Source organism: Periplaneta americana, chromosome 8, assembly GCF_040183065.1.
Source record: "Periplaneta americana isolate PAMFEO1 chromosome 8, P.americana_PAMFEO1_priV1, whole genome shotgun sequence".
In the NCBI taxonomy this organism is placed as follows: domain Eukaryota; kingdom Metazoa; phylum Arthropoda; class Insecta; order Blattodea; family Blattidae; genus Periplaneta; species Periplaneta americana.
In genome coordinates this window covers 141,611,080-141,625,201 of record NC_091124.1, presented here as the reverse complement: position 1 = coordinate 141,625,201, position 14,122 = coordinate 141,611,080, and the positions used below count along the sequence as shown (strand labels likewise).

The 14,122-nt window shown below is 34.2% G+C and overlaps 1 protein-coding gene across 3 annotated transcripts in view; it reads right to left on the bottom strand.

The window, feature by feature from the left end:
• Positions 1-14,122, bottom strand: part of sev (receptor protein-tyrosine kinase sevenless) — a 526,422-nt gene that overhangs the window by 8,570 nt on the left and 503,730 nt on the right. For all 3 annotated transcript variants that reach the window (XM_069833737.1, XM_069833739.1, XM_069833740.1), the window contains exons 32-35: positions 12,044-12,357; positions 11,543-11,737; positions 11,180-11,418; positions 7,843-8,034 (exon numbers count right to left, since the gene is read on the bottom strand). In XM_069833737.1, coding sequence (XP_069689838.1) covers positions 7,843-8,034; positions 11,180-11,418; positions 11,543-11,737; positions 12,044-12,357 — 940 coding nt within the window. The remainder of the gene's footprint in view (positions 1-7,842; positions 8,035-11,179; positions 11,419-11,542; positions 11,738-12,043; positions 12,358-14,122) is intronic.

The window sequence follows — 14,122 nt, the reverse complement described above, 5'->3', positions numbered from 1 at the left end:
GAAATGTCAAGAAGCCTTTCGTCAGAATTACGTTCCTGCATGGAGCACGTAATTTATTTCGAGAGAAAACAACAAGATTCTAGGTCACGTGGCAATGAAAATTATACTGCAGAGCGTCTGGAGGTCAAGAAAACTTGCTATCTCCGCCCTCCAAAATTGAAAAGAAAGACATTTTTCCTGTGTTTGTGTTGCCAGAAGCCAATATGCCTACAGTGTGCAAAGAAGGTGTGCAAAAGTTGTGTGAAAAATGTGAAAGACTAAATAAACCCTTAATATGGTGTGTAATACTACTATAAATGACTTTTTAGTCATTAATGTGGTGTGTAATACTTCTATAAATGACTTTAAAGTCATTAAAGTGTTTGAAAAAACAGTTTTTCAGTCCACTGAAGTTATTTAGAGTGTTCATAATGTAATAATAGAGATGTTTACCTCGAGCGGTACCACATACCGCCAACACCAGTTAAAAGGTAGGAAAATGCAACACCAACTAAAGGTTAAATCAAAGCTTTTAAGATGAAATACCATGAACGTTTACCAGAGCAGTCGAGACAATTAATCATAATAATTTAATGATAATGATAATGAGATCATAGGCGGATTTATGGGGGGACATGTGGGGGGCACTGCCCCCCCCCCAAACTTGTCTAAACTCTTTTTTTCTATTAACGTTAGAAAATATTGAATTCAAAAGATCTATTTTGCTTTTGTTTATGATTAAGTTTCTGTGCTTAAATTTATGAATTACCATAATGTCTTCAGATCATGTGCCTGGACTATAATATTTATTTTAAATTTCTGAATGTATAAGAATTTCTATACCTCATTTGAGGAATGGAAGCACTGTAATGTTTCTTTTGTAATAGCTTGTACTCACGTGTTAGAAGTCTGTAGGTTTTAGGCCACCACTTGGAGATGTATGAATAACATAATGCACAACAATGCAGAAAAAAATGTTTCCGGTATAATATGTACGGTTCCTAAACTTAAAGAGGAAATTAAATAAAATAATTAGAATTTATATTTCATATGATATCTTCAGGAAGGTAAGCTTCATATAAAAAAGTTTCTGTTAGCACTGTTACATAGTTTTATTGATGCATGCATTTGTTTCTGTATGAGAGAGAAAAAAAGGGAGATTGTTTTAAGTTATGCCCTATTATAATTTGTAGTTGGCCTACAGTTCACGCCCTATACAACTTGTTCCGAAACAACACGGATATGTATTCCAATATACTGTACCACAGTCAAGCTATAACGGGGGGAGGAGGTAAATGATGTCCCACATAACCCTGTTATATGGGTATTCTATGGTTTTTTGCTTTGCTCCTCCAAGGAAACGGTTCTTTCTCCGCATATGGATGAGATACTGTGCGAAAAGGAGCTTATGAACCCTGAAGCACAAATTTCAGTACCGGTACCTATTTCTATATGAAGTATCAAATAATCGTGAAAAATAATGCAGGCCTAATATAAGACTGATCATGTATATATATTTATTATAATAATTAAGCCTTGAATTTTTAGTGTAAGAATATTGATAGAAATCGAAATCTTTTTCCAAATGGCAAGATCAGTTTCAGCCACCATCAAGTCATAACAGGCCTAAAGATCTAAACCTCTGCAGTAGAAGAAAAAAAGAAGAAAAATTATTAAGATGTTTTTAAAAATACTCATAAAGCAAAGAAAATACTTTGATATTTATTGCCGCACAACATTCCAACCCATACATTACACATTTTGCATTGCCTGAAGGGTCATTCCATACAAAATTTTAAAATTTGTAACGTCAAGTTCTGGATTTTTTCAATATTCTAGTAAATGAATGTCATAATAATAAATAGTTAAACGGCCTAATATGAACTTCATATCACCAATGCTTGAAAAGTAATGAAGGGTGAAATATTCGGGGAGTTGATATGTAGACTATTGTTAACCCTTCAGTACTCGCGTGGATTACAATAGTAATCCACTGATATTTAATCCTGTATTACGTCACCGCCTGCAGCACTGCGTAGCTGAGCGTCAATGCAATTTCTCGTCACAGTCTAAGTGAGGCATTACTGGTGTTTAGACGTATTTGTCGCAACGCTTTTGAAAGTTATACGGAGTTTTATCAAGTTATACGCAGTTTTTCCGAGTGGATTACCATTGTAATCCACGCGAGTACTGACGTCAGTTTCTTGCTCAGGTAAGTGTAATAGTTTTTATATGGTTATGAGTGATGCAATGCAGGAACTTTATGAAAAAAGTGTGTGATATCGTTCCATCCTCTTTGTAGTTGGCTCCAATGGGTACGGAAAATACAAGCAATATTTGCAAGTGGCTAGATGAAGATCTGGATGTTGGCATTGAAAATGAAAGTGATGATGAAAGCAACAAAGAAGATCTTTTGAATGAAGTTCACGATTCTAATTCAGAACAAGACAATGAGGAGGAGGATGATGATTATGGTGATGGTGATGAAAGACTAATGTCTATAAATGATGGAAACTGCTATACGGGAAGAGACAACACTACAATTTGGCAGGAAGAACCAGTATCTCTACGAGGGAGAAGAAGAGCACAAAATATAGTGATTCATTTACCGGGCCCTAAAAGAGCTGCAAAAAATGCGCGGACACACACAGAGTGTTTTGACTGCTTTATTGATCAGACAATAATCAATGTAATAGTAAGGTGTACTAATATTTATATTGAAAAAGTGAAGCGTAATTACGGACTTGACAGGGATTGCAAATTAACAAATGACGTTGAAATTCGAGCACTCTTAGGTATTTTGTATCTTGCCGGTGCTTTGAAATCGGGAAGACTGAACGTAAGAGAACTATGGGATAAAAATGGAACAGGTATAGAGTCAATTTACCTGACTATGACCTACAATAGATTCCAATTTTTGTTACGATGTCTACGCTTTGATAACATTCATGACAGGCAGGAAAGGAAAGAAATTGATAAACTGGCTGCTGTACGTGAAGTGTTCGAGTTATTTGTTCAGAATTCACAAAGGTGCTACATTCCAAGCGAATATGTAACTATAGACGAGCAGTTGGTTGCATTCAGAGGACGATGTCCCATGAAAGTGTATATACCTACTAAACCAGCAAAATATGGGATCAAAATTTTTGCTATGGTGGATGTGAAAACATATTACACTCATAACTTGGAAATTTATGCTGGTATTCAACCAGATGGTCCATTTCACCAAAGTAACAGTGCACATGCAGTGGTGAAGAGGCTGGTTCATCCCATCAAAGGAACAGGAAGAAATGTGACCACCGATAACTGGTTCACGAGCATACCTCTGTGTTTAGATCTTCTAGAAAATGACAAAATTACACTTGTAGGAACCTTGAAAAAAAACAAAAGAGAAATCCCTCCTCATTTCACAACTACTCAAGACAAGGAAGTTAACAGTACATTGTTTGGATTCAATGAAAACTGCACAATTATTTCGTATGTACCAAAGAAAAACAAAACAGTGTTAGCATTATCAACCATGCATTATGATAAGGCAATGGATGAGGAAACAGGAGGAAGCCAGAAGCCTGAAATAATATCTTTTTATAATAGAACTAAATGTGCTGTGGATGTCCTGGACCAGTTATGCTCAGCCTATGATTTAAGCAGAAATTCACGCCGCTGGCCTCTGACTATTTTCTTTGACTTACTAAACATAGCAGGTGTCAATGCTCTTGTTGTTTATTCTGCAAACAAACAAAAAATTCTACGGAAAAACTTCCTAAAAACCCTTGCTCTGGACCTAATGAAGCCACTAATTTCCGAGCGTATCACCCAACAGACAATTCCAAGAGAAATAAAGAGAAGAGGAGAGCAACTGTTAGGCATTCCACAAACAGGTCAAGAAGAAGGAACACGGCCAGAAGGTATTGGTAGGTGCTACATGTGTGGTAGAACAAGAAACAAGAGCACAAGACAATCTTGTACCCAGTGCTTGAAGAGAATTTGTCCTACTCATTCAGATGTAATTTGTTTGAACTGTGTAGAAGAAATGCATAGGCCTACTCAGATAATTGAATCAGATGTAGATTAGACTCACGTGTGTAAAGTGTGAAATGCAAACATAAACATGAAAGTGCATCAATATCCTTCTTACAATACACAAAAACATCTGTAAAATATTACAAGTGAAGTGAGAATGATTGTTACATCCCTGAATTTTTTCATTGCTACACCCCTGAGTGAGGTATTCGGTTATCAAATATGACGTAAGTAAGGTCAGCAGTAGTGAACTTGCGTTTCCCGTGGGAGAGATTAAGAGAGATCAAGAGTTCAGATGACCTTCAAACATCGAGTGAGCAACAATGCTAGATAACCTACATAATTATGATGATAGTGAACTAACTCATAACTATGATGCAACAATAAATTATGACTCAAAGACACGACCAGTGTTGAAATATTATGCAAACATGTCACTTGAATGCAATTTGTGTACTATCAATTTCATTATTAATATTTATATTTAATACGTTCCGTTATGCGTACCATATCTATTCTTATTACTGTAATAACTGAAAACAATATATTTCTTAACATTTAAATCTAATTCCAATGTTTAAACCTTGTCTGTAAACAGAAACAAATGTGGATTACCATTGTAATCCAGGTGAGTACTGGCGTTACGGAATTTAACGCGAGTAACGAAGGGTTAAAAATATTATTAAAATGACATGCTTCATTGTATCAACGTAAAAACTGTGCCAATACAATGATGACTCTATATATTTAAACTTACTTCTGAGTTATTATGGATTTTTACTTCCAGCACGTATTAAAACTTACAGTAAAATAAAGAAATGTTAATATTTTAAAATTGAATATTTTTTTACCATGTTCTATTTTTTACGGTGAGATAAACAATTTCTTAATCTATTACAAAAATTTTATGATGGGATCTCTAATACTTCGGGAAATATTAAATAAACCAGAATTGCAAATGTTGCCATTAAGGATCAAAGTCGCGTGCAGTGTATTACGTCACGTGCTCATACCAGACATCCACACGCGTGCTTAGCGATCGATATGACAAATGCTAGATGTTGCGACATCCGCTCAACTGTACGCTAATAGATTTCACGTGAGAGTTCCCCCCCCCCCCTGTTATAATCTCAATGCAACTTTTTCCCTTCAGTTTAGAGGGTGATTCTGTTCTGTTCTGTCATTGTAACTTTTTCCCTTCAGTTTAGACGGCAGATTTTGATCTGTTCTCTCATTGTAAGTTGTAATTGTTCAATATGCGTAATTAAAGACGAAAAGTTGGCGTCATCTGTGGTGTTGCAACACTTTCGGACTTTAAAAACATTCGTCACAAGTCTGTAAAAGAAAAATGACAAGTACCGGTAGCATGTGTAAAAAGGTCCCGCATTTAGTGTTAGGTGATGCTATTTGAGAACGCTTTTCCCATAAGATTTAAAAAATTGAAATAGTTAGTGAAGTTGCTGCGACTGAAAGTAAGGTCGACAAATCAGCAAGCGAAAAAGAATGTTTACAAACAGAGGCGGGAAATTCAATGAGTGAAGAAGCATATGCTCCTGAACGTAAGGTACTATAAATGTATCTATGAGAAATCTATCAGAAATATTGACGTCATTGTTACAGAGAAATTTAGTACAAGGAATGGACGATAACTGGCAGGGCCAATATGATTTTAGTGAAAAGTGACTGTGTAAATGTCATTAATGACTTCATTGGTTGGCTTAAAAAATTCAAGATACTGTACACAACTTCATTGCAAAGTCCCAAGCAAATTATTTAAAGTAGCTGAAAAATGAAATAAAGCCCGATTAGTTCATTATCATTGGTGATTTTTCAGACAATTACAGTTTCATTACTCAGGATGCTACACAAGGTCATCACTGGAGCACTTCTCAAGCAACAATACACCCATTCACAGTATATTACAGAAATTCAGTTTGTGGTAATTTAGAGAACCTTTCTTTTTCAGTAATTTCGGAATGCTTAGTTCACGATAGTGCAAACAGTTCATGCATGTTTTTTTAAAGGAAAATGATAGAACATCTGAAACAAACACATACCGAAATATCTAAAATATACGATTTCAGTGATGGAGCAACTAGCGAATACAAGAACGAAAAAACTCCGTTAATCTACTCAATCATGAACACGATTTTCAAATATCTGCGGAGTGGCATTTCTTTGGAACTAGTCACGGTAAAGGGCCCAGTGACAGTGTAAGGGGTACAATCAAGCGAATCGCTGCAAAAGCCAGGAACTCTAATTTCAACTCCTAAAGGACTGTATGACTGGTCAAAATGCAATACACAGGGAATTATTGTGTCATTCACATCCATTTAAAAACATGACGAAGTAGTTACAAAATCTAAATCCTCAAAGATTTGCCGGCCTCAAGACTGTTCCCAGAACAAGAAGTGTTCACTGTGTGGTTCCAGTTAATGGAAAGTTAGCAATAAAACCCTATTCTGATTCATCAGAAGTATCGAAACTAGTTGAAATCAGAAGTGTGACGCACACCGGTTGTTAACTTGGAAACGTTTTTCACAGTGACCAGCAACAGTGATGGTGCATGGTGCAGCGGCATAGATCACCCTTTATGCGGCGAGTTGTTTTAATTTATAACTTCCTTATTTTTGAAGATCCCATTATGAAAATTTGACAGCCTAATGAAAATGCTCAGTAAATTGTCATTTATTTTTTTTCATGCGAATTGAAGTATTCGATTTTATGTAATGGCGTTTTTTTAAATATATTTTTGAATTTCTTTACAATTTTCAGAGCTGCACTGAATTATAGTATCTTAATAACCTATTTTGTAAGCTATCTAACGATATCTTTAAAAAAAAATTTTGTAATTATTCTTATGGTCAGAAAACAAATTTAAAATAGAGCTATGTGCTCAAATAAAAATATTTTAACTGCCCATTACATTTAAACGGTAGCTGTTGCAAACATAACTTTGTACATGATTAATATATACGACATAAAGAGTTGAATGTACAATTTTTAACAAATTTTGAAGATATGAATGTTTTTCGTCATACTGTTTTGCATGGAATTACCCTGAAAACATTTTGCTTGTATTACAAAATTTGCACAAATTATCTAATACCGGTATTGCATGGATGATACAATTTGTACTGCAAATACTTCACTGTAAATTAAATAGACTACAATATTCCAGTCAGCTATTTCACATTTTTAATGATAGGCCTACTGTATACCAGTAACAAAGAAAAAAACTTTAATAAAATTTAAAGATTAATAATTTACTTCTTCTTCCTCTTCCTCCTCCTAACAAGACTGGTCATTGCTATCTCGTTCCGGGGCTAACTGAATCCTTTCATCTTGTCCTTAGTCTATTCCCACAGGATGATAAATATATATTTGCCTTGGTAGTCTGTGTAAGGGCATTCTTTCTACATTATGGAGCAACTGTTTTTGATAATATTTAATTTCCTCGACAACATTTCTTGTTTTTAATTTATCCCTAATCTCATTGCTTTTAATTTTGTCTAAAACTGTAACTTTTGCAACTGATATGAGTAATCTCACTGATAAATCATCTAAATAAATAAAGAAATAAAAGTTCCCCCCCTCCACTGGACTAAGAATAATAATATAGGAATATGGTGCATTCGAACCTAGGGCTCTAGGCTTTTGTTGTTATAACTTTATAGCTGTTACTAAATAAACAAAAATGGTTCATATTTATCACAAGGAGTGAGATTCTAAAATTGTATACCTATTCTTAAAGTCTATAATGTTTAAAATATATAGTATGTTGTTATTGTTATTTTAATTATTACAAATAATTCTACATAATTATATTTTGTTACTTACAGCTCTTCTGGACAGTTATTTGGTCGTCCAAGGCGTCCACCATTCCTAACATAATGCAGAACTTCCAAGTTAGTTCTTGCTGGGTAAGGTTGCTGTCCGAGAGTCATAATCTCCCAGATTAGGACTCCAAATGCCCACACATCAGACTGACATGTGAAGACTCCATCTACTAGAGATTCAGGAGCCATCCAACTGTGAGAAAAAGATGATTTCCATCACTGTCTCTAATAGTCCTTTTTCTGGTAAGCACTAACATATTTTACAGTTTATTGTATTAAATACATATGTAGAAGTAAGTTTCATTTATTTAAAGTTAAACATTTAAAAAGATACAAACAGAGCTGTATTTATGAAAGGGTCACAATTTGTTACATTACTTTTGACATAATATGGTAACAAGTGTTACCGGTACAGCAATAAGACAAAGATTACCTATATATTTTTATGAAGTTGGTATTGTTAGCCGCGAAGTTTCTTTATTAGGCCTATATTTTTATATTAGACTTCATCTTACAACCATAGAAAAATTTTTTACATTTTTTTAAAAGAAAGTTGGATATTCATATCCTATAAGAACGGCACAATTTTTTCACAATTCAATGAACGTTGTGTTAAGAGTGCATGCTGTGTTTTATAGAAATGGATTGGGGGCCCACTATCCTTATTTTAAACACTCACAATTACATTGTAAAAGGTACAAGATTTAGTTTTTTCATTCGAAATTTGATTGAGGTGCTCATTTCTGAACCAGAGGTAACTTAGATTTCATATATAAACATGGAATAATACATGATTTAAACACTATTAAGAGAATTGCTTTAATTAATTAGATCTCTTAAAATAAATCCAAATGAAAAATAAACTCGTAGAGACAGACAGTAAGCCCACCTACTTTGCAGGAGGAGTATGACGCATCAGTTTTATTAAATTTATCTCATGTATTTGATCATGAATTTAATACCGTAAAGTGGGGTGACTTTGAACACCGAGGTGACTTTGAACAGTAATCTAGCGCCTTTCTAAATTAAATGCTGTACCCTATTGCGAAAAAACTGAACTAATTAGTTTATTGACAACTTAAACAGTTTTCGCAATTGGGTACAGCATTTAATTTAGAAAGGCGCTAAATTACTCTTCAAAGTCACCTCGGCGTTCAAAGTCACCCCGCTTTACGGTACATTCTTTTGAATGGAAATAATACGAGTGGCTACATATTCTTATTGATGTAAATGTATTCAAAGGTTTTCATACTCCAGTTAGGATATAATTGTAGCCCATTTTTTATTTATTTTTTGGTCTGATACTAGATGGATACATGACGGGAATCTGGTGACATGAGATCAGCAAGACACCGGATCTTCACCTAAAATAATATGCCACATAAAAAACAAACATCCTTGCCCTAGGTAGGATTCGAACTCATACCCTGATTTTTACACTGCAACCAGCTTATGAATTTAATAAGGTATTTAATTAGCAAGCAGTTTAACAATTATCTAGGCAGTAAATCGACTTTTAATCAAGATCTTCATTTTACTATAATAGTATAAATACTATAGTTCTGCGTTTATAGTCCTATTCATCCATATCACCATGTAAAATTATTTTAAATACAACAGAGTACACCATGATTGTTACAACATAACTGATGAGAATGCAATAATATAAAAAGAAGAAAACTCATTCGAAGTTCAATAGTTCTTGAAACTGAATTTTATTTTCTTCCTTACTCTGAAATGAACTTACATCATATGTAACAATGTTATATCTGAATAATTTCAAGGGAAAAATTTTTCCGGGGCTCGGTATCGATCCCAGGACCTTTGGCTGAACGCACCAATGCTCTACCGACTGAGCAACCCAGGAACTTCACCCGACATCATCTCAATTTTTCCCTTTATATCCACATAACTCGAGTGGGCTGACAAGATGCCAGAAACCCATATCGAGTGCACACAAACTCTGTGTGACTTTAAATTGTGGTTTTCTGTTAATATTTTTCATTATAGGGATTCTAAATTATAGATAACTGTGCACCATTAGCTAGCCGATTAGAGTGTCTGCTTTCCATGTTGTTAACCTGGATTTGAATTCCACCAGGCCCAACTGGAATTTGTGGTTGACAAGGACGGGGTTTGGTGGTAGGTTTTAGCGGAGTACTTCCTTTTCCCTACTTACATTCCACTATTGCTCCATTAATCAACATCATACGGTAGGCCTATTACATAGTTTGCCTCCTATAGTGCACCAAGGGCAATGCCACTCGAGTGAATGACACTAGTCAAGTGCCCACCATTAATTAAAAATTAATAATAATAATAATAATAATAATAATAATAATAATAATAATAATAGTAATAGTAGTACCAGTAGTAGTAGTAGTAGTAGTAGTAGTAGTAATAGCAGTAGCAGTAGTACCAGTAGTATTAATAGTAGTAGTAGTAGTAGTAGTAGTAGTAGTAGTAGTAGTAGTAGTAGTAGTAGTAGTAGTAATGATAATGATGATATAATAATAATAATAATAATAATAATAATAATAATAATAATAGTAGTAGTAGTACCAGTAGTAGTAGTAGTAGTAGTAGTAATAATAATGATGATATAATAATAATAATAATAATAATAATAATAATAATAATAGTAGTAGTAGTAGTAGTAGTAGTAGTAGTAGTAGCAGTAGTAGCAGTAGTAATAATAATAATAATAATAATAATAATAATAATAATAATAATAATAATAATAATAATAATCCAAGGTACATAACAGCCCATGAAAGATCATGATTGACCAGCCAGCGCTGGCCTCACGTCCACATGCTGAAGTAGAGGTGGACGATCATCCAACAGAATGGAGGTATCGTGTGGTTAGCACGATGATCCTCCCAGCCGTTATAGCTGACTTTCGTAACAGGATTTCACTATCAATTATTGTAACTCCTGAAGTGCACATGCTGGGGGGGGGGGGGAGTACAGGTCCCATACACTGGCAGAAATTTCATGAGAAAATTTCTTCCCCATGAGGACTCGAATGCCAAAGCGCATTCCGTAATGTAAGTCCTAGGCAGGATGTCTTAGACCATGATGCCATGGTGTGGGACTATCATACATTATAGAGAACTCAAAATAGCTTGTCACCTTCAGTAACAGAAGTGTTTGAATTATGAGATTATAATGAAATTAGGGTAATTAAATATAACCGAATTAGTTGTTTCATCACTATATGTTCCATCGGTTAATCGGAAATACAGTTAATAAAATTATCTCCTGTTTAAATTAATAAATAACTATTAAATCAGTAAACCTACTGTATGAGAAATAATAGCAAGCTGTGAACTTACCGTACAGGCAGTAAGCCTTCCCCTTCTTTTCGGTAATAATCATTCTTGTATATATCTCTTGCAAGGCCAAAATCTCCGATTTTAACTATTCTTGTTTGAGGGTCACCTGATGATACGAGGCAATTACGACATGCCAGATCTCGGTGAACAAAATGCATTTCTTCTAAATATCTGCAACCTCTAGCAACATCTACACACATGGCCAACAGATCAAGCAGCGTGAGTGAATTTCCTGTATACTGAAGGAAAAAAGAAAGAAGTCAGTGATTACGGTATATAAAATAAAATTCGTATCTATGTTTTCTATTAGGTGTTATATTTTATTTGAAAAATATACTGTGAGGAATAATTTGTGCTACTTACAAGAAGAGGTCGATTAGAGCGCAGGTAACTTAGTAGGTCTCCATTTTCCATCAACTCCATTATGATGAAGTTTGGATCGTTATCCAAACATACTCCTAACAATTGTAGAATATGTTCATGTTTGAAGTTGCTCATCAGTTGCGCTTCTTTCAAAAACTCAGCTTTCTCTTGTTCAGTAGCTCCTTTTCGTAATGTCTGTCAAGATAAGTGATATTAATGATAATGAACAAAATTGAATATACTAATAAGATAAAATTATTTTTATAATTTCAGTCATAAATGTAACTCTGTGGGATAACAACGAGATTTAACCTATTCTTAAATGTGATGTGTGAGCCCTTTGAGGCACAAAATAAAAGGAAAAATTCCTCTGGCGTATTTGGAATGGGATACATATTAAAATCTTTCATACTAGACACAAAAGTACTACATAAAATTTAAGAATTCCTGACAAAAATCCATTTACTCTGTTTCTTACTTTAACATATATTATTTTCTTACTTTGATAGCTACTTTTGTTTCTGCTCCTCCAGAATTAGCTAAATTTCGTGCATTTCCTTCGAAAACTTCTCCAAAAGCTCCACTACCAAGAAACTTGGTTAGAGTTATTTGGTCTCTGCGAATATGAGGCAGTAGAGCTATTTCTTCATCAGTTGGAATGTCAGCTGTTGTGTAAAGAGCATTTGTGTTGTGAACAAAGTTCCCTCTGCGGGGTAATTCTCTCAGGGTTGCCAGTTCGACATCTGGTCCTCGAGTCACAGTGCTCAGTGTTACCACTTGTAGATCCTTCTTTTCTTTCTCCCTCCGTTGAAATACTGTGTAAATAGAAAAAAAAAAAAATTATAATTATAAAGAAGGGATGTTACATAGCATTCTTTACTCAGTAACAAGTAATTTCATGAAGACCTATGAGACGTATTAATCGAATGTTTCTAATTGAAAAGGTGTGAGTTATTGGAGCACATTACCCCGGTACATCGTTTGTGAATTTTTTTGTAAGTGTACCATTATAATAATATATTATTATAAGAAATAAAATAATTGCATCGTGTACTTTAGGGGGTGAAACCATTCCAGAAGTTAACAAATGTAAATACCTAGGAATAACTTTTAGCAGTGATCTCGGTTGGGGGGAATACATTACTGATACAGTGGGAAAAGCATGGAGAGTGTTACACTTTGTGATGAGGGTACTAACAAAGGGCTCTGATAAATCCAAAGAGATTGCATATAAGTCACTAGTTCGTCCAGTAATGGAATATGGTGCTGCATGTTAGGATTCTTACAGATTAGAACATATTAAGACATTGGAAAAGATTAAAAAATGGGCTCTCAAGTATTGTCTTAATAATTCAACATTAAAATGGGACACACTCACGGACAGGAGAATGTGAATTCGATTATGCGCAATGTTCAAAACATACAGAGGTGAGCCTGGCTGAGAGAAATAAAAAATAGGTTGCAGCCGTGAAATTACTCTTCAAGGAATGACTGCTCACATAAATTGAGGGGAAAAAAGACAGAGGACGGACACTGGAAAATTTTCTTTTCTCAATTGTACTATCAGATACTGGAATGCTTTACCTGCAGACTTATTAAAGACTTTACCAATAACCAAAAATGTATTTAAAAATAGGCTTAAGGACTTTACTAATGGGTAGTAGTATATTATGCACACTATTTAAAGAGTGTAATTGATATTATGTTATTTAAAGTGTTGTATCAGTGAAGAAGTGTGTTGTGCCATTGAAGTGTGAAGTGTCTTTGTGTCAGTGAAGTTTCATAGTTTATAGCGGTAGTGCAAAGTATTTGAACAGTGGAATCTTTTTGAAGTGTTAGTGGAATTAGGATAGTGTCAGTGAAATGTGTCGTAGTTCCAGTGCAGTGAATGAGTTGACAGCGAAATGAGTGTAGTGAAAGGTACTTGTGCATGTATGAACATATCATACTCGTGCGTTTTAGTTCGAACTTAGGGTTAAGATACAAATGAAATTTACTTTTATTATTATTATTATTATTATTAATTGTGTTTATTTTTAATTGTTATTATTGAGAGTAATTAGTTACCTACCACTGCCACCAGGTATTTACTCATTTGCAATGTGAATAAATACATACACATACCGATACATACATTTGATAAAAGGTTGGAAGAACATTTTTTTTTAAGGTATGTACCAATATTTACATTACACAAGTTTAACTTAAGATATTAATTTAATAATCAGCAAGAATTGATAAAGTATACAGTGTACTCTTCTACCTTTTTCTCTGAAATGACTACTTTTATTAAGAATTCAGCTGAAACATCCAACATGTAACCTATTCAAACAAGTTATATTTCATTAAGCTGAAACTTTTGATCGACTGAGGAAATAGGCTCTTATGCTCGTCATGTATTAACCAGGAAAAATATCATTACGAGGAATTGCAAAAAAGAATTAATTTATTTTCAGCATTTTACAGCACTCTTTGTCAGTAAGTTAATTGCTTGCTCACTTTCCAGGTTGGAAATATTGTATACAATCAAAACGTTTTGAGTCGTCAATCTTCAGATCTTTTCCCAAACAGGTAATTGCC